The following is an 18,209-nucleotide window of genomic DNA, read 5'->3' as shown; positions in this document are numbered from 1 at the left end:
CTCAGTGCTTATGCCAGGAATCCGAGTAATATCGAGGAATGAGTGTAAGGAGGGTTTGAGTCAAAATAAGGCACAATCAGAAGGATAATAACTCTTAAGACCGTATCTTGGGGAACCATGTAGATGTGGAAAGGACACACGCTAAGCACGAGCCATCTACAAAATGGACCAGAAATAGTAAGTTATAAAAATACATCCGTGCAATTATAAATATTAATAAGTGAGGGGCAACATAAATTATGAATGCTCAATTGGTACCAAACCAAAAAGTATATAAAATATACTCAAAATCCTCATTGGAGAGATTTTGAATATTGATCATTTTAGTTGCTTTCAGAAGAAAGAACACAACAGGTAATAATAGCAACTATTGTACAGCTTAGGTTTTAGGTCAAGTCTAAAAAGAACTCTAAACCCGATCACCATAGTTAATTAATCGTTATTACCCTTGAAGATCGATTCAATAAAAAGTCATAATGACTTATCTGGTTCCTCTTCTGTGTTATACTATAAGAACAAACTACCGCTCTTGTATCACCTGCACGTCATCCACGCATCCTTGAAGACCTCTAGATGTAAGGAAAATATTAGTAGGGCTCTCACCTTTAACCTAACACTATTCGCGTTTATGATTCTTGCAAAATAACTTTGGGTACTTGCCATAGTGCATTAGTTATAGCCGGTAAAGTCAGGTGACCAAATCGTTGTTCTGTTTTCAACGGCATTAAAATTTGAAAAATCATATCATTAATCAGACTCCGTGGCCAAGCTGGTTAAGGCGTGCGACTGTTAATCGCAAGATCGTGAGTTCAATCCTCACCGGGGTCGGTATTTTTTTTAATTGTCTATCTATCAATTACTTCATCCAATATTGTTCATGTATATTAAACTTATTATTTTGATAAAACCTTTCTAAGTTTTGATTTGATTTGATTTGCTGGTACTATTTAATAGGGTAAACTATTTCCTAAAAAATCAACTTAGAAAAAAAATTAAATAAGCCCTGTAGGGGGCTCGAACCCCTAACCTTATGATTAAGAGTCATACGCGCTACCGATTGCGCCAACAAGGCTTATTTGATGCGTTGGTTTGAAATAAAAACCGGTAGCTCTTATAGTGTCATCAGGAATTTTGTTTGCCATTCATACTGAAACAGTGTTTAGTTGAAAATAGCAGAATAGTGATGCAAGCAATGAATTAGCTACATATAATTATATACTAAGGCTTAACAATCACAAAATCAAAAGCTGTACTGCCAACTCAGACATCATGGCAGGTACCACAATTGTCAGGCATTCCATTATTTAAAATTGAGTTTAGAAATGTAGGCACCCGTCTTGGAACATTGTTTCTGAGTTACAGCTGCAAATTGAATGTATGCAGAAAGAGGCATGGTTTTGGTTAAAGCGGTGGTAGTTAAAGTATGTCAAACACTTTAACTACATCATTGCCATTTTGTCAATTCGATATTTATCCACTGACACCCCGCAATAAAAATTTAACTGATACTTATTTTTGGAGCAGTTCATTAGCAGATGTTATGAATTTAGTTAGATTTCTTTGGGATCTCATTTAGCCATTTTTGGACTTGCTCTCTTTTCTCTTTGATGTCAACAAAACTTGGAGTGTAACTTACTTCACCATTTGGATCAACACCTACTAAATTGTCAATATTGCTGCTTTTGTTTAATTTGATATCTAAAAGATATTGCTTTGGCCCTAGTGGCTTTTCTTCACCGCGAAGTGGGTAATATTGTAGAACTTCAAACGACAGAAAGACACCTAGTGTAAATATTATAATTGCACATAAAACTTCAAATTTGATATCTTGTGGTAATTGGGCACCCACTCTATTGTGTTTTTTCATTACTTGATGAAACTCGTAACTCGAGAAACCAGCATGTAACAGTTGCAAAAGCGATACAGCATATAATGATTTAGAAACCAATCCCATCTTTCTGTATAATACCTATTGGACTTCCTCAATGGTTTAGCTATTGGATACTAACTACTTTATAGAATGAGCAAATACAAGTCATACATACTAAATATTTGTAGCCATAGTCCTTTTGAGTTTACGCTTTGTCTAACTTTTTTCGTCTCGTGCGGATTCTTAAAGTGAATGACGAAAAACGGATGAATGCGTGTTTCCGATATCTGTATGGGACTTTCGATAGAATAGTAAAAAAACACACAGTAACATTTGAAAAGGCAATTTCATTAAATATAAGAACATAGAATTTTACCTTACATAGTGAATTCTAGATAGTGATAGCATTTGAAAGTAGGTAAAATTACTTATTGGCTAGTAGCTACTTAGGAAGTAGAAGTGGACTCATAGCTCTGAGGATTGTTTAATCATTTCTGGAAAAGTATTGTTGTTATTATCTTCTTCTAGGGAATTATGTGTGTCAACAATTTGTTCATTGGACGGATTTAAGTTTCTACTTGCATGTTGAGGCACTATAACAGGGGCATCACTAGTTTCAAATATTGAATTATCAATAACTTTCATGAACAAAGGCCCTATAATGTCTTTGTTTAAGCTGATTCTGGAAACGACTTTACTACTCAGTAGGTCAAGTTTCATCAACGCTTTAAGCTTGATAGTAAATAGCAGTAACTCTTTCTCATTGTTTTGAAACAATTCTATATCAGAGAGATCATTGAAGTTGACATCCTCATCATCCATTCTCTCCAAGCGCAGATCAAACTCGTCGGCGTATAGCCCTTCTAGTAAAAGGAATACTTCTAAAAATGCCTTGTTTGCGTTATCAGCAAGATATTTTGGTAGGTGCTTGTTAAAAGTTAGCTTCCAACTTGTTTTACTATCTGGTATGTTTAACACGAACATATTGATTGCTAGAATGATATCTATAAGTGAATTAGATGCTATCCACTTAAAGTAAATAAGATCTCTCAGGTCACTCTTATTTGCATATTCTGTTGGTACAGAAACTATGACATCGTTCAACGCTGATATGACATGTGCGATAGTATTCACAGTTCGTTCAGATATAGTCGTTCTCAGATCATTTCCTTGTTCATCTCTTAGCAAAGCTGACCAAGTATGAATGTGCCAAGTTACAATCACCGTTAACAGTTTAAAACTAACAATCTCATTAAATTCTTTATTGATCAAATCCGAATAATTTGATATTCTCGAAATAAACTGGTTCATGATCTTTTCTACCAAGTCATTCTCTATCTCAACGGGATAATTTTTTCCTAATAACGTCAACTTGTTTATATAATTCTCATATAACGACCTTGTTAATTCTGTAAAGTTTTTTGAGTCTAGTTTCTTTGAAAGAGGCATGTGTTGGTCGAGAAATTTCTTCAGTTCGAATTTAATTGATGTAATAGCATTCCTCCAAACATTGTCGATAGCACTGATTTGAAACTCTGATAATTTGTTGATAGCACATGCAAATGAGTTGTATGTAAGATCGTTAGGACTTGTACTGAGAGTTAGTTCATTCAATAGCTTACCAATTTTCTCAACAATCTTTATCAGATCTTTCTCAAGCCCTACATTTATCCATTCTTCATATTGGAATATTTCAATAATACGCAAAATTGGCCCCAAAATATCGATTGATTGAACAGGTAAAACGGATAGTAGAGAGGCTATATGAGGTATCACTGATTCGTACACAACTGCTTTGTTAGCGACTTTGGATTCATATCCACCATGGCATAGACCATTCAGTACTGTTATATATAAAATGATGTTATTCCTATTGTCTGGTAATACAAGCAGTTGAGTAGAGGTATTTTTGGCATTATCATATGAATCGATTGAGTTTTGATTAAAGGTTTCATTCAAATTTTTGATTGCTGCCAGTTCAGATGAGCCTTCGTCAATTATTAATAGCTTGCAAATATTAGAGATATGTGAGCCAAAGTATGGGAAAAGAAACTCTGCAGCTTGAAATAGAATGTGAACTTTTTGAGATGGGTTGGTTTCATGCTTTTGATTCAAGTAGTAGGAGAGGGCAGTGCTCAGTAGTCTCATGAAATATCCAATATTGATCAATGATTTCACTGGTATACCACCTACATTGTCAGAGGATTCTAAACTTTGTAGCATGTTTTTTACATTTTCTTTACAGACATTGGATAAGAATCTTGCGACAGCTGCCAAGAATCTGGAATTTTTGCTGTGAGATGAGATTTTAACATCTTTATCGTCAAATATTAAGCTTGAGATCATCACTATCTCCTGTATTTCCAAATAACCTAAAGATGAAACTTCTGCTAATACTTGAACGGCAAGAAGTCTGACTTCCATGTCTATATCCTTCATCGCTATCTCTAGAAGAATATCTTTAAACCTCTCATAAAACTGCCGTATGGCTGCATTGTCTGTGACATGGCCATTGTGACCAGATATTATTAAAGGCAACGACCTCAATACTTGAGATCTAACTACAGAGGAGTCATCACTCATGAGCCATCCATAGTATTTCAGGTAGGAAACTTTTAAGAATTTTTCAGGGTTGTTTATTATCCAAGTAGTCAAATGTTCTACAGACATTTTCCTGATAGAGTCGTCTACGTCTTTGAATCTATGGATGAAAGCGATTTTGGAGATATTATCGATCAATATATCGGTCTGCCTTTTCTTGCTTGTCAACTCTTCTATGGAATTAGAAATCTTGGTAATTGTGGATTTATTTTGTCTTTTCTTCTTCTGTTCCATCGATAGCTGTTTTGTCAGTCTTGAAAGATAGTCTCTTTCCAACTCAACTGTATAATTTGTCAAATAATCCTCAAAGCAATATAATATGAATGTTGCGATATATCTGAAACATCTGATTTTACTGACGGAGAAAGCAGAAATCCAAGTGAATAAGTCAGTGACTAATGGTGTAAACTCGCCAGAGTCATCATCTCCAAAAGGAACCTCCGTGTAAAGAAGTTGCATATCATCGGCAATCTCTAGGAACTTTGACATGAATTCCTCGATATTCTGATATAATGCAGGGTATTTAGCCTTTTTCTTAAAATCTTTACTCAGTACCAGGTGAAATTCGTGTATTTTTTGCCTTTGAAAAGCCAGCTGTACTTCAGTAATAGTGTCAGCCGACGATTCATTATTGCGAATATCATGCTTCTCAACTTGTGTGACAGCACCACAACAATTTAATAGCAAATTAATAAATGTTTGCAAAAACTCGTCTCTATTTTCTTTATAAGTTTCCATGTATTCTCTCAGCACATCCTCTACAGCTATGTCAGGATCGGTAGAAAGTATTTCATAAAGTTCTGTTGGCTTGAACTCCTTCATAATTTCAAGGTATCGCTCCTGGTCAGCGCGTAACTCTGAATTATTCTTTGTATTCCTGCTTTTCGAAGAACTTTTGACCCTTGTTCTCTTTGTTGCAGTGGTACTACTTTGCGCTCTTCCGGATCTTTTAACACCACGACTCTGGCGCGCCTTCTTGCCTTCCATATAGTCATCATCGTCCTGATCCTCGTCCTCTCCGCTATCACTCTCGGAGGTTACGCTCTCATCACTTTCAATGTATTTGGCGGTGTTCTCATCGCTGTCATAGCCATCTTCGTCTGCAGTCCTAGACTGTAGTCTCGCAGACCGTCTAATATTCGACATCCTGTTTCTAAACCTCTATTCTTTCTATATACCAAATGAAACAACCGCCTTCTCGTTTAAATCGCACGCCTTCTTTGCTCGAAATTGGACGTTCGAAAAAAAAATAGAAGTATTGTCTGAATACTGATAAGCGCTAGAAGTGTTCATATATCAGAAGGACAGTCATGCACAGTTCATGGGCATCGACTATAACAGGCAGATCTCGTTGGGCTATGCATCATCAACGCGACGCGCGTCAAAAACAAGATTTTCGGCGTACCCAAAACACATTTGGCTTCCTTGACGCGTTTATATCACGTGATTATGTGATAAGCACTTAGGCTCCGCTAAACAGTTACGATTAGTGTATAGTAGTTAAAATAGAGATGCAAATATAAATGCAGTAGTTCGGCAGTGAATACTCAAGACTTATAACTGAGAGAGTGATTTGTTTGAGCAATCATTACCTTTCTTGATTATCCAAGAATTGATCGTATTATTTGGTGTTTTTATTTATTGCTCATTAAACTATAAATAATTAGGTCCAAAAGGGAAGCCATGTTAAATTGCTGATGGCATTACTCTGTGAAATACAGATGGAGAGTCCGTTCTTCTGTAAAGTGTAGTCGTTATAGATCGCTGTGGTGCCTGAGGGTTTTCAGTCCATTGCTGACATGGTGTAGAACCCTACCAATATGCACAGCAATTGGATTGAAAATGTGCTGTAGTTTGATGTTGGTTTATGGGCAAGTATTCTTGGTAAAAGGCCAGTTGTGGCCATAAATATGAATCCACCAGCTGTGATGGGTAGTAAACGATCAGTCTCGAAATTGAATGTTGACTGGCCGGTTTCGTTCAAGTAGCAACTGAACAGAGTCCCAACAATTGCACTCATGCCGATAGTCATCTGAGCCTTGAATGCACCCCAGTAGGTAAATCCGCTTGAAAGCATGATACTGAAATCGCCCAGCTCATGAGGCACTTCATGGAACAATATGGCAACTGTTGTTATGGCTCCTGTTGCTGTTGAAACATAAAATGACGAAGCTAGTACCAGACCGTCAACAGAGTGGTGTAATAGTCCCGAAATGACATGGATATATTTAGTTGCGTTAGTATTCTTAGCTGAGTGTGGTTTTGATTCCTTTTCATTAGTACTTTCGTCATTATCCGATTTCTGAGTATGACTATGAGAATGTGAGTGACCATGGCTATGTCCCAATTCTGAATCATCTTCGTTGAGCATTTTCATCAGTTTGTCTAATACTAGAAACCCCAGGAATCCATAAAATAAACTAGACCCGACCTCATGTGCAGGGAAGAGTTGAAAGGATTCTGGAATTAAATGGCAAAAGATATCTCCCATCAAAGTACCAAATGCAAAAGCTTCTAAGGCTGTTATTAATATAGATTCGTCGTTCATATTGGTGATGTTTCTCAAGCCTGGGACAAGTAGCACTAGTAAGCATGGTGTTGCTTGGATTATAGTTGAGGCCAGCAAGGCATTCACTTTGGGACTATATTGAAACACATATTTTTCTAAAACATCAAACGTGAATTGTTGTATGTAGCTATTGTCGTCGCCAGGGTGTGTGTGTGAATGCGAATGGCCGCTTCCAGAACCATGATCATGTTTTCCCTCAATACTGTGACCAATACAGAACTGAGAACACAGTGACAGTACCAATATCCCAATGGCTATCATCTGATATTGTTAACAATTTGTTTCAAGTTATAGTACTATGACTGGTAAATCAATTAAAACAGAGGAACTCTTTATAGATTTGCAACAATTTCATATTTTGTTCATAAATTCTGAATTTCAGGGACACGGCCAATCTGTATTTGTTTGTAACGAAAGTGGAGGGTATATTTCCCGGTTGATAAAAAAATGGACTGTTCCACATGGTTAACATGTAGAGCTTCTTAATCCGCTTCTAGCTATTTTATCTATACAAATTGCTCCTGTAAATTGGAGACATTTCTAATATATTTATCACATATCATTTCAACATAAAATTAACTTTTATATCTTTTATATTTATAATAATACAACTTTCATGGAGATATATCGAGCTAGATACTCAACTAACACTGTAGAAAATGATACACCAGTTAGTATTATAAAACCAACGGCCGGTATGCTTCTGAGTTTCTAATAGACACAGCGTCGCTGTCTCTTGACACTAATTTACTTAAATGCGAACTGTCTAGTTCTTGTTCGTGCCTTATCTCGGAATTGTCCTTGAGCACCAAATGTATGTCTTTACTGTTGCTAGACTTAATTGTCTTGTATATCTTTTTAGATTTTAGTTCATTATTCAACTCAATGGTTTGTTTATTCAACGAAATTTTATCGTTAAGAAGCTTTTCACTGTCTTTGAAGAATGTTCCTTTGGTTGCTATTAGTTTACTATCAGCTTCATCTATGACCGATAACTTATCTGTTATTTTCTCAACTAGAATAGTAGTCAACCTCTCAAGTTTCTCATAGGTTTCATTCTCAATAGGGTTTACCGGCTCAGATGCATTGTTCTCTATCAAATCTTTGAAAGCGGATATGTTGTCTTGGGAAACTGAAACGCCAACATTTTTTCTTTTTGTCTCTGAACTGATGGTATCTCTTATGAATCTATCCTCTATAGGAAGTATCAAGAATTTTTGTACACATTCTTCCACTGTCTTAAAATGCCCAACATGGTCAGCAATCTTATCCCATTTATCCTCGTACAGTTCAATACCTTCAAGTAATAAAAGCAATTCCTCATCAGTCCATATCTTATCATTCGTGTTATTGACGTTGTTCAGCTTAATAAAGTCTGAGGCCTGGAAGTTAGAACTGAAGTGGCCCTCTTTAAAGCACCTCGAACAAATATTCATCTCTTTCGCCCTCAAGTTGTGATACATCACTTGTCCTATGTCGTTACCACATGTAAAGCAGACGTATATCTTTGGCTTTGTTAGACTGTGAGAGTTATGATTGGATACCAAAAGGTTGTAGTCATTTGTACTATTATACTGTTTCATCTGCACGGAGATATCCACTGCGACATCCTTCATATTCTCATCAGTTAGATGTGGCTGCAAGCTCTCAGGTACATCAAGCACAGTCTTATAGTTCCCAAAGTATTTTTTGCCGCGCAGTGTCTGTTTAGCCCTAGGGTCTACTTGATAGTTTATCAGACCCCAATTCTCGAGCAAAGAGTGGATTTTCATCACAGACGCCACGTCGAGCGTCAAGTTACGCCTCACCGCAGTGATAGTCAAGTACTCATACGGCGCCAACCTGAACGTGTTGACCATGAAGTTACGTGCCTCCATATAACTCTTTGGCGTCTTGTAGATGGGCGATGAGCCATTGAAGAAATCAGGTACCGCATCCTTCTCAATTTGATGCACAGAACATAGATCAAACCAGGACGCATAGGAAGGTATTATTACAGGGTGCGTCTGTTTAGCCATAAACCTGTAGGTCTTCTCCTGCAACTTCTCGGCCTCCTCCACGTACGACATCTTCCTCTTCTCAGCTCCGCCCACAACAGCTTCACCACTGCCGACAGTATCCCCAACACTAGCCATATTACTCTGATGAATTCTTTGTTTAACACGCACTTGGAGTACTCTGCAGTACTCTGCAGTACTCATGCAGCAATATATAATACTTCATCTGGCTTTATAGATCCTTCCTAGTCAATGAAAGCCTTTGTTGTGCCGTACAAGAGCATTTGATATTTACCCGGTCTAGTATATGGAAACTGGGCGGCTCACTCTTTCTATCTCTCTTTATTTCAGCGGTTTGATAACACACTGGCATTTGTTTCACTCTTTATTATAACTAGCATGAGTAAAACATGGAACCAATCTTTGCACCTGTGCCGTAGTTCACAAGGTTATCTCTTCAGGGGTGTTATGTCAAGGTCTAGTGCTTGTTCAATGGGTCCTAATATCTAGCCCTAGTCCAGATGGTTTTTCGAGGTCATTGTTTTTGTTTCCCCATTTTGATTAATTGGTATTGCCTTTTAAGAGCTGTTCTGATCACGGCTTGAATGCGAGTTGCCGGTTCTCCAATGCTGTGCTAATCGCTAATCATCTCACCCATGTGATGGGTCATTAGAGCGGCGATATTAGCAACGTAAGAGGAGAGTTCTTACTGCGAGACTCGGGATAGTGACGATTTGTGGGGGTTTGTCGAAGGGGGGAAAAGGACCCTTTCTTCGAAATTCTCTTGCACTAACTCTTTGGTTTGTGGTGATTTCTTTAATGACAATATTCTACTTGGTAAAGGGAGAGAGACAGTTTGAAGAAGGGGTTTTGCTTTAAAGTGGACAATTGAGCAAAGTAACGAGCAATCAAAGGGAGAAGGAAAAAAAAAAACCAGTTAACCAAGAAAACTGAACTCTTGATTTCATTGACAAGTGAACAAGATAGTTTAGTTGATTTATTACAAAAAGTTGGAAGGTGGCGCATAAAAAGCATTAAGCAATCCAACTATAGAAGCGTATACAAGGAAACAAATAAGCTATAATGGTCTCTGAGGAGTGTCGTAGCGGTCTTGCTGCGTTCCAAACTGCAGTCAATGAAAATTCCCCGGATGATTTCTTTCAGTACGGTGCAAATTACTTCAATAAGAAACTGGAAGAGCAAAGAAAACTAAGTCGTCGCAGTGCTGTCAGCGGTTTTAAGTCACCATTTGCCAGCTCTGACCCACATGCAAAGGAATCTGATAATGGATTGTTCAAGAACAGCTTCGGTTCTGGACCTTTCGGTGGTAACGACGACCCAAAGAGCAACAGCAACAGCAACGACAGTGGTAATGGTATGCGTTCACAAGGTCAGGGTCCAACTGACAGAAACAGTCCAGAGGCATTGGGAAATGCACCAATACCCAACAACTTCAATGCGTTGAGACGTACCTCAGTTAGTGGCGAAACTTTACAACCAGACCATTTTGATGATTGGCAACCAGAACATTATAAGGAGAAGAGTGAAGAGCAATTGAAGAGGTTGGAGAAATCGATTGGTAAGAACTTCTTATTCAACAAGCTAGACAGTGACTCCAAAAAGCTAGTGATAAATTGCTTGGAGGAGAAGCGTGTTTCAAAAGGGACTGAAATTATCAAACAAGGTGACGAAGGTGATTACTTTTATGTGGTCGAAACTGGTACCGTAGAATTTTTTGTGAACAATGAAAAGGTTAACACCTCTGGTGCAGGTTCCAGTTTTGGTGAACTTGCTCTGATGTATAACAGTCCTAGAGCTGCGACCGTGGTAGCTCAAACTGACTGTACGCTATGGGCCTTGGATAGATTAACTTTCAGAAAAATTCTTCTAGGTTCCTCTTTCAAAAAGAGGTTGATGTACGATGATCTATTGAAGAACATGGAGGTTTTGAAATCCTTGTCCACATACGACCGTGCTAAGCTGGCTGATGCACTAGACACTAAGATTTATAATGCAGGCGATGTGATAATCAGAGAAGGGGACCGTGGTGAGAACTTCTATCTGATTGAATACGGTGCTTGCGATGTCACTAAGGAAAAAGAAGGCCTTGTTACACAGTTGAAGGATCATGACTATTTTGGCGAAGTTGCACTACTGAACGACTTGCCACGTCAAGCTACTGTTACTGCTACGAAGAGGACAAAAGTAGCTACACTTGGAAAGAGTGGGTTCCAGAGATTACTTGGCCCAGCAGTTGAAGTCTTGAAACTAAATGACCCTACACGCAAACACGATTAATTGCTGTAAGAAAAAAAAAATTAAACCTTTTTTGTTTCTATATATAAACCACATTTTTGATGCATGCTCTTACCCTCAAAATCGAAGAATAAGTTCAAGATTTACTTTCTATAATCCATAAATTGAATGCCCAGATTATTTTGAAAGCTCTTGTTATCGTTGTGTTATGCAGTGGACTGGTGTAATGAGCCCCCTCTCAACTACTAAGCAGGACCGTCAAGACATAACAGATAACAACTAATATATACAACTTCATATAATTAGAAAAAATAAAATCGTAATCGCAAAACATCGCAGCCCATCAATAACATGTTGAAGTTCAACTCTTACTTTCGCAATTTTAGGGAACCGTTTCAAGAGACTCTTCGACAAGACGCAAGGGATTCGAAAGGAGAAACGATAGTTGTAGCAATCTTCGAAACATGGTGGTATACAATTGAAGGATATACAATATATAATGCTATTTAGACCCTTACATTGAATTGAACATAATTTTAGAAATCACAGAGCTTCTTCCCTTACGCAAACAAGCCGAAAAATGGATGAGAAATATGATGCTGCACTTGATCTGCTTCGCAGATTAAACCCAAACAACTTGACTGAAAACCTACAAAGGATAATTGGTTTGGAGCCAGAACTAGCTGAAGACTTGCTGAGCTCAATTGATGTTCCTTTGAAAGTTCAACAGGACTCGAAGCAGAGCGGGAGACCATTCCTGTGTTGTGATTACAATCGTGATGTCGACTCTTATAGATCGCCATGGTCTAACGAATACTTCCCTGAATTGAGTGCAGAGGATCTGCAGGAATCACCATTTCCTTCTGAGTCACTGAGATCTCTAGAGGTGCTGGCCAATGATTCGTTTGATGTGTACAGGGATTTGTACTACGAGGGTGGTATCAGCAGTGTATATCTGTGGGATCTGGATGAGGAAGGTGAGTTTGCCGGTGTAGTTCTATTCAAGAAAGAAGGTAGCAATAAGGAATCATGGGACAGTATCCATGTCATTGAAGCCACTAAGGGTAATGACGACGAAACTTTCACTTACAGGTTGACCAGTACAATTATCCTAGCACTGGACAATAAGCAAAATGATACCTCATTAGCCGGTAATCTAACGAGACAAACCGAGAAGGAAGCCAAAATTGATACCAGCAACACCGACATTTCACACATTACAAACCTAGGTACGTTGATAGAGGACATAGAGTCCCAATTAAGAACACAGCTAGAGATAGTATACTTTGAAAAGACCAGAGACATCTTCCACCAAACTAGATCACAGAAGTCCACTACTGATAGTCAGGAACAACAGCAAAAGGAAGTTATCAAGGGTCTTCAAAATCTATAGATCATCCTTCATACAATAATATTGTACTTCCCCCTCTCCCCACCAACAAAATGAAACTCAAACTCTACATCTATTGAACTCTTCACAAGACTTCTTTTATAAAGAAGACCCGTAACATCATAGTATATAGAACGTAATACTGCCAAGGCTAAATATACCGGACATCCAAATAACTTTCAGTCAAGTACTACTTATATAACATCACACCACAATACATTGACTTATATTGATAATGTTATACGTGCTTAGGAGAGAAAGTCAAGAGGAAAAAAATATCGACGAACAAATTGAAACTGGCATTGGATGGCCAAGAATGAACCTTTTGAGCCCAATTTCATATTGAATAGCCGCCATCTAGAGGTATTTTTTGGAATATCTTCGGGCTACAGCGTCAACCAATAGGATAGCCAGTAATTTATGACCAACCAGTTGAAGAAGAACGGTTTTTGTTGCCTATTTATTGCTGAAAGAAAGATCAAAACGGAAATTACTATCCTCTTAGAATACTATAAGACTTTAGACACTGAATATTTCTTTTAATTGGAGGAGACTTTAAAACCTATCAATTTGTACCCTAACAACTGCATTAAAACAAGAACCGAAACAATGAGATGCAGAGTTTGGTCCGAGGCGCGTGTGTACTCTAAGGTCAACAATGAAAAGAACGAGGATTATTGGAATTATGAGGATGCTGCTGTAACCTGGTCCAATAATGTCAAAGATTATGAGATCGAGATGAAAGTAGGTCGTGGTAAATACAGTGAAGTGTTTCAAGGTGTTCAATTAGCCTCTAGAAAACATATAGTTATCAAAATGCTAAAACCTGTGAAGAAAAAGAAGATCAGAAGAGAAATTAAAATATTAACTAACTTATCCAACGAGAAAAATCCACCTACTGCGCAAGAGTTTAATAGAGACCTCTATTTTTCAAATAGAGATGAAAATATACTGAAACAGATAAGGCCTTATATTTATGAGCTACCCCATCATGGCCATGAAAACATAATTCAACTATTTGATGTGATAAGAGATCCTATTTCTCGAACTCCAGCATTGGTATTTGAGCATGTCAATAACATGGACTTTAGAGTACTCTATCCGAAGCTCTCAGACATAGATATCAGATATTACATGTTTGAACTGCTGAAGGCACTGGATTATTGTCATTCTATGGGTATCATGCACAGAGATGTCAAACCACATAATGTTATGATAGACCACAAACAGCGTAAACTAAGGCTAATTGACTGGGGCCTTGCTGAGTTTTACCATGTTAATATGGAGTACAATGTAAGAGTTGCCTCAAGGTTTTTTAAGGGACCAGAATTATTAGTTGATTACAGAATGTACGATTACTCTTTGGATTTATGGTCATTTGGTACTATGCTGGCGTCAATGATATTTCAGAAGGAGCCATTTTTCCACGGAACTAGTAACACTGACCAACTTGTTAAGATTGTGAGAGTGCTAGGTAGTGACGATTTCGAAAAATACCTAATCAAATATCAGATAACACTCCCAAGGGAATTCCATGATATGGATCAGTATATAAGAAGACCATGGTACAGGTTTGTAAATGATCAAAATAGACATCTGAGTGACAACGAAGATGTTATTGACCTACTTGATAATTTACTAAGATACGATCACCAAGAAAGACTTACTGCTAAGGAAGCAATGGGCCATCCTTGGTTTGAACCAATCAGAAGAGCAGAAACAAAGGAGTGAATATATTTATTCATACCTGATTTATGTAATTTACCATATACACGTAAACGTATCTATTTGACGCAAATTCTATCATGAAACATATCTTACCATAAATAACTTAATGTTTCATTATGATACCATTCAATATTTTAAACTAAAGATCGACTAAGGAAACATCGATCTTTAATTTCTAATAAAAGGGATTCAACCTGAACATGATCGTTAAACTTTAGCATGATTTAGATATTACTATTTTTTTACTATGATTAAACTGTGAAGTTTATTTAAAAGAGAGAAATAATAAGCTTTTCAGCTATTTCTGTTATTATCACATGAATAAAATCAAATCTATATGAATCTAAATACGAATTTATTAATATTTGAGCCCTAAATTAATTATAAAATACATGAAGATCTCGCAAATCTCTTAATAGATAACGAGATCATAAGTCTGAAATAAATGACACCAGAGAAAAAGTAATACGCAAAACAAAAAAATATTTAGGTAACAAATAGCACATCAGCCGAGACACGTTATTACTCCATAATTAGACATATGTTGTGGAGTCTAAATAACTGCATGTTTGACTAGCGTTCAGACATGCTAACAATTAACCCCGACTCATTCACCTCATTTATATCGGAATCAATCATCAACATTTCCTCTATCATTCTTAATGACTCCTTATCATGCTTATCGCACTTACTTATATGTGCTTCTGAAAACTTTTTGAATTTGCTTACCAGTTTTTCGTAATATTGTAGCTTCCTTTTTATTATACTATTTTCCTTATGAAGTTCGTCATATTCCTTTTGTAACTGCATCTGCGCAACTTTTTTCCTTTGTCGACATTTTGAAGCTGCAATACGATTTCTTTCGAGAAGCCTTGCTTTTTTCCAGGCTGTCGTACCTGGTAATGGCTCATCATTACTATATGTGTTTTGGTTATAGTTTTGTCTGACCTGTTGCTGCTCATATTGTCCCTGTTTCTGGTTAATATTGCCATTTTGCATTTGAGTTCCTGGATTGACACCTCTAGTAAAAGAGTCAGTACTATGTCTTTGTGTTCCCGAATCATTTTTCATAACCGAGGAGAGAGGAGATGCCGACAAAGATGGCGGTGATTTGATAACTTGGCCAATGGCCTTATGTGTATCTCCTCCAACAACATCGGTAGTATTAGAGCGAAGATTATCAGCATTAAATGATACAGACAAATTAGTCTCAGGCGGTTGAGAATGAGCCATCATCTGTTCGTTTGAAGAAGATATAGAATCTGTTGACATCATATAATCATTGAAATTGTTGCTTTCCGGTGGAAAACCAGAATTTCTACCCAAATACATATTCATCTGTGCTTGTTTTTCAGTATCGATAGTTGAGTCTGTGCGTATTTTCTTTGGTTTCTCCCCAATACCATTATTGGCTGCTTGCTGAAACCTATTTTGAGGCATCGGAGGAGGCTGTGTGTTATATAGATTTTCAACCGTTTCTATATCTTCCCCTAACTGACTGATCTGTCCATTTGAAATCGAAATTCTTCTTCTAGGATGCACATCACCACCATAGCCCACATTTTGAAAAATTGGCGGACTTGTCATTGGAAGATGAGATACATCCACCCCAAATGGAGAATAAAAAGGTGATAAATTTTGCTGAATATTCTTGTCATGAATTAAATGAGGATTGTTATTAATCGAATCCCTCATATTCTTATATTTATTATTCATTGAATCATCATCAATATCTTTATTGCCTGGAGATATATGCCCCTGATTCATTGCGCTATTTTTTATAGCCTGAGACATACTGGACTGATACAAATTACTGTTACTATCTTCCTGTTTGATAAAAACATTGTTTACGCCAATTTCCTTTTGATAATCGCCATTAGCACTACTTTGTCCAAGACCTATCCCACCCTGATTTTCACCAATCATATTTTGCATGTTTTGTCCGATAGCAGATGAATTCCTGTTACCTACAACATTAGAATTATCTATACCCGAACCTAGGGTATCGTTCATACCATTTTGATTACCATTTTCGGCACCAAAACTACCCATGTTCATTTGAGACATCATCATACCAGCGTCATTATTACCTAATATCCCAGATCTTATAATCATGTCGCCAAAGTATTGTTGATGAAGTTGTTGATGTAACTGTTGCTGAGAACTAGAAGTTGACCGATTTCCAAGCTGTTCATTAGATGCCCGCATCTGATCATCTATGTTTTGCTGCTGTTGCTGTATTTCCCGTTGTTGTTGCTGTTGCTGTTGCTGCTGCTGCTGCTGTTGAGACTGTTGCAGTTGAAGTTGCTGCTGTTGCTGCTGCTGTTTTTGTTGCTGTTCTCGTTGTTGCTGTAGTATCTTTTGAGACTCCTTTTCTCTTCTTTCTTGCTTTCTTTGTTGGTATGCCATGAATGATGGATTTGTGTTCACATTATTCAATGAATGTAGGTTATTCATATGCATGTTCATCAGCAGATTCATATTAAACGCATTGTTAGCAGCTACTGCAGCTGCAGTAGCATCAAGAATGCTATTATTATCCGTATCCTGCTGATTATCAGCCGATATTTGTTCCGATTCTTGCATATCTGAGCTTTTTCTCTTCATCGTGTTCATTGTTTTCATTCGTTTATTCTGAATGCTTTCTTGATTCTCTATTCCATGCTGAGCCCCAAACATAATGTAGAAGGTTATGCTTCTCACAAAGTTTCAGTGGCAAATCAGCGTACTTTCTAACTCTTTGATTTTCAGCGCAGTGTATCGTCTACTTATTAAAAACTCTAAAGGAGGACACTAGCTCCCAAAGCACACGACTATTATATTCCACTGAATTAGACTGTTCCAATCGCGAGATCACTGTCAATAAAAAGAGCCCTTATTAGGATTATCAAGAGTAATGACAGTTTGAGTTCTCAGATTAGTTTTTGAGGAGCACTTCACTCACACTCTATTTCCTTTGTAATTTATATTTATGATAATAGTTCAAAAACAAAAATATCTAGTTGTTGAACTTTGATAAATTCTGTAAACCGTCACTCTGTATTCTTAACGTTCTTTTCCTAACCTTTTTTGCTTTCCGTTTGCCTTCTCCTCCCTAAAAGATTTGTTATATTTGTTCTCTCGTATTGTGTTAATCCCAAAAAAAAATGAAAGTCAAACTCAAATATTCCTAAGTACTGAATTTAGTACAGGTTGACCAAATTCTCATCCGACAGAAAAAAAGAGACCAGAGATAGACTGAAGAGTAAATGACTGGCGTACAGAACAAAATTAGTAAAAGGTACCAAAAAAATATTAGAAACCACCAAACACCTTCATACACTTTTTTGTTGGTTATTAGAAAGAATTTTAAGTACTGAACAGTAATAATCTAAGAGCAGCAATAAAGTATAATCAGAAAAGAACTAATAGTTCACTGCGTACTATCTACGTGGAGATATGATAATGATAACTCCAATTCGTTAATTGCCCTGAAGTCCTGCATCAATCTTTGTGCATCTCATCCCACTCGAACTTTTCCACGCATTGATGTAGGCACTTAATCTCTGTGGGTAGTCGATAAATTTAGGACAATTAATGGCACTGTATGTCACACTGTTAACGATGTGCACATCTGAAAGTTGGGTCAATAAGAATATTACAAATGGTGCCCGATTTTCTTTTCTTTCTGGGAGGCGAATGGTCATATAGCACACATAAGGAGCCAAACCATTTTTACTTTTTCTTATTCGTACGCTGTTTTAACTAAGCATTTATTGCTCTAGTATAGTCCTAACAAGTTCAAAAAGAAAAAAACAA

General features: G+C 37.2%; 8 protein-coding genes and 2 non-coding genes across 10 annotated transcripts; 4 read left to right on the top strand and 6 right to left on the bottom strand.

Annotated features, from left to right (window-relative positions):
- The first annotated feature begins 754 nt into the window (after positions 1 to 754).
- On the top strand, positions 755 to 828 carry tN(GUU)5. Its single transcript has one exon. It is a non-coding gene; the product is annotated as a tRNA-Asn (tRNA).
- Positions 829 to 999: 171 nt separating this feature from the next.
- On the bottom strand, positions 1,000 to 1,072 carry tK(CUU)4. Its single transcript has one exon. It is a non-coding gene; the product is annotated as a tRNA-Lys (tRNA).
- Positions 1,073 to 1,546: 474 nt separating this feature from the next.
- Positions 1,547 to 1,954, bottom strand: EMC5 (Emc5p; the record flags this gene model as incomplete). Its single annotated transcript, XM_447482.1, has 1 exon — positions 1,547 to 1,954. One exon carries the CDS (start codon positions 1,952 to 1,954, stop codon positions 1,547 to 1,549), a length of 408 nt encoding a protein of 135 aa, XP_447482.1.
- Positions 1,955 to 2,335: 381 nt separating this feature from the next.
- Positions 2,336 to 5,617, bottom strand: IRR1 (cohesin subunit IRR1; the record flags this gene model as incomplete). The annotated part of the gene is made up of 1 exon (XM_447481.1): positions 2,336 to 5,617. One exon carries the CDS (start codon positions 5,615 to 5,617, stop codon positions 2,336 to 2,338), a length of 3,282 nt encoding a protein of 1,093 aa, XP_447481.1.
- Positions 5,618 to 6,254: 637 nt separating this feature from the next.
- On the bottom strand, positions 6,255 to 7,301 carry YKE4 (Zn(2+) transporter YKE4; the record flags this gene model as incomplete). Its single annotated transcript, XM_447480.1, has 1 exon — positions 6,255 to 7,301. The coding sequence occupies one exon, from the start codon at positions 7,299 to 7,301 to the stop codon at positions 6,255 to 6,257; it is 1,047 nt and encodes a 348-aa protein (XP_447480.1).
- A 416-nt stretch (positions 7,302 to 7,717) lies between these two features.
- Positions 7,718 to 9,241, bottom strand: GVI51_I05027 (uncharacterized protein; the record flags this gene model as incomplete). The annotated part of the gene is made up of 1 exon (XM_447479.1): positions 7,718 to 9,241. One exon carries the CDS (start codon positions 9,239 to 9,241, stop codon positions 7,718 to 7,720), a length of 1,524 nt encoding a protein of 507 aa, XP_447479.1.
- An 879-nt stretch (positions 9,242 to 10,120) lies between these two features.
- BCY1 (cAMP-dependent protein kinase regulatory subunit BCY1) lies at positions 10,121 to 11,335 on the top strand (the record flags this gene model as incomplete). The annotated part of the gene is made up of 1 exon (XM_447478.1): positions 10,121 to 11,335. The coding sequence occupies one exon, from the start codon at positions 10,121 to 10,123 to the stop codon at positions 11,333 to 11,335; it is 1,215 nt and encodes a 404-aa protein (XP_447478.1).
- A 538-nt stretch (positions 11,336 to 11,873) lies between these two features.
- CAP2 (F-actin-capping protein subunit beta) lies at positions 11,874 to 12,686 on the top strand (the record flags this gene model as incomplete). Its single annotated transcript, XM_447477.1, has 1 exon — positions 11,874 to 12,686. One exon carries the CDS (start codon positions 11,874 to 11,876, stop codon positions 12,684 to 12,686), a length of 813 nt encoding a protein of 270 aa, XP_447477.1.
- Positions 12,687 to 13,292: 606 nt separating this feature from the next.
- On the top strand, positions 13,293 to 14,414 carry CKA1 (casein kinase 2 catalytic subunit CKA1; the record flags this gene model as incomplete). The annotated part of the gene is made up of 1 exon (XM_447476.1): positions 13,293 to 14,414. One exon carries the CDS (start codon positions 13,293 to 13,295, stop codon positions 14,412 to 14,414), a length of 1,122 nt encoding a protein of 373 aa, XP_447476.1.
- Positions 14,415 to 14,984: 570 nt separating this feature from the next.
- On the bottom strand, positions 14,985 to 17,090 carry CST6 (Cst6p; the record flags this gene model as incomplete). Its single annotated transcript, XM_447475.1, has 1 exon — positions 14,985 to 17,090. The coding sequence occupies one exon, from the start codon at positions 17,088 to 17,090 to the stop codon at positions 14,985 to 14,987; it is 2,106 nt and encodes a 701-aa protein (XP_447475.1).
- Positions 17,091 to 18,209: the final 1,119 nt, after the last annotated feature.

Source organism: Nakaseomyces glabratus, chromosome I (assembly GCF_010111755.1).
Source record: "Nakaseomyces glabratus chromosome I, complete sequence".
Classification (NCBI taxonomy): Eukaryota; Fungi; Ascomycota; class Saccharomycetes; order Saccharomycetales; family Saccharomycetaceae; genus Nakaseomyces; species Nakaseomyces glabratus.
Note: the sequence above shows the minus strand (reverse complement) of the source record. Positions and strands in the feature narration are given on the sequence as shown.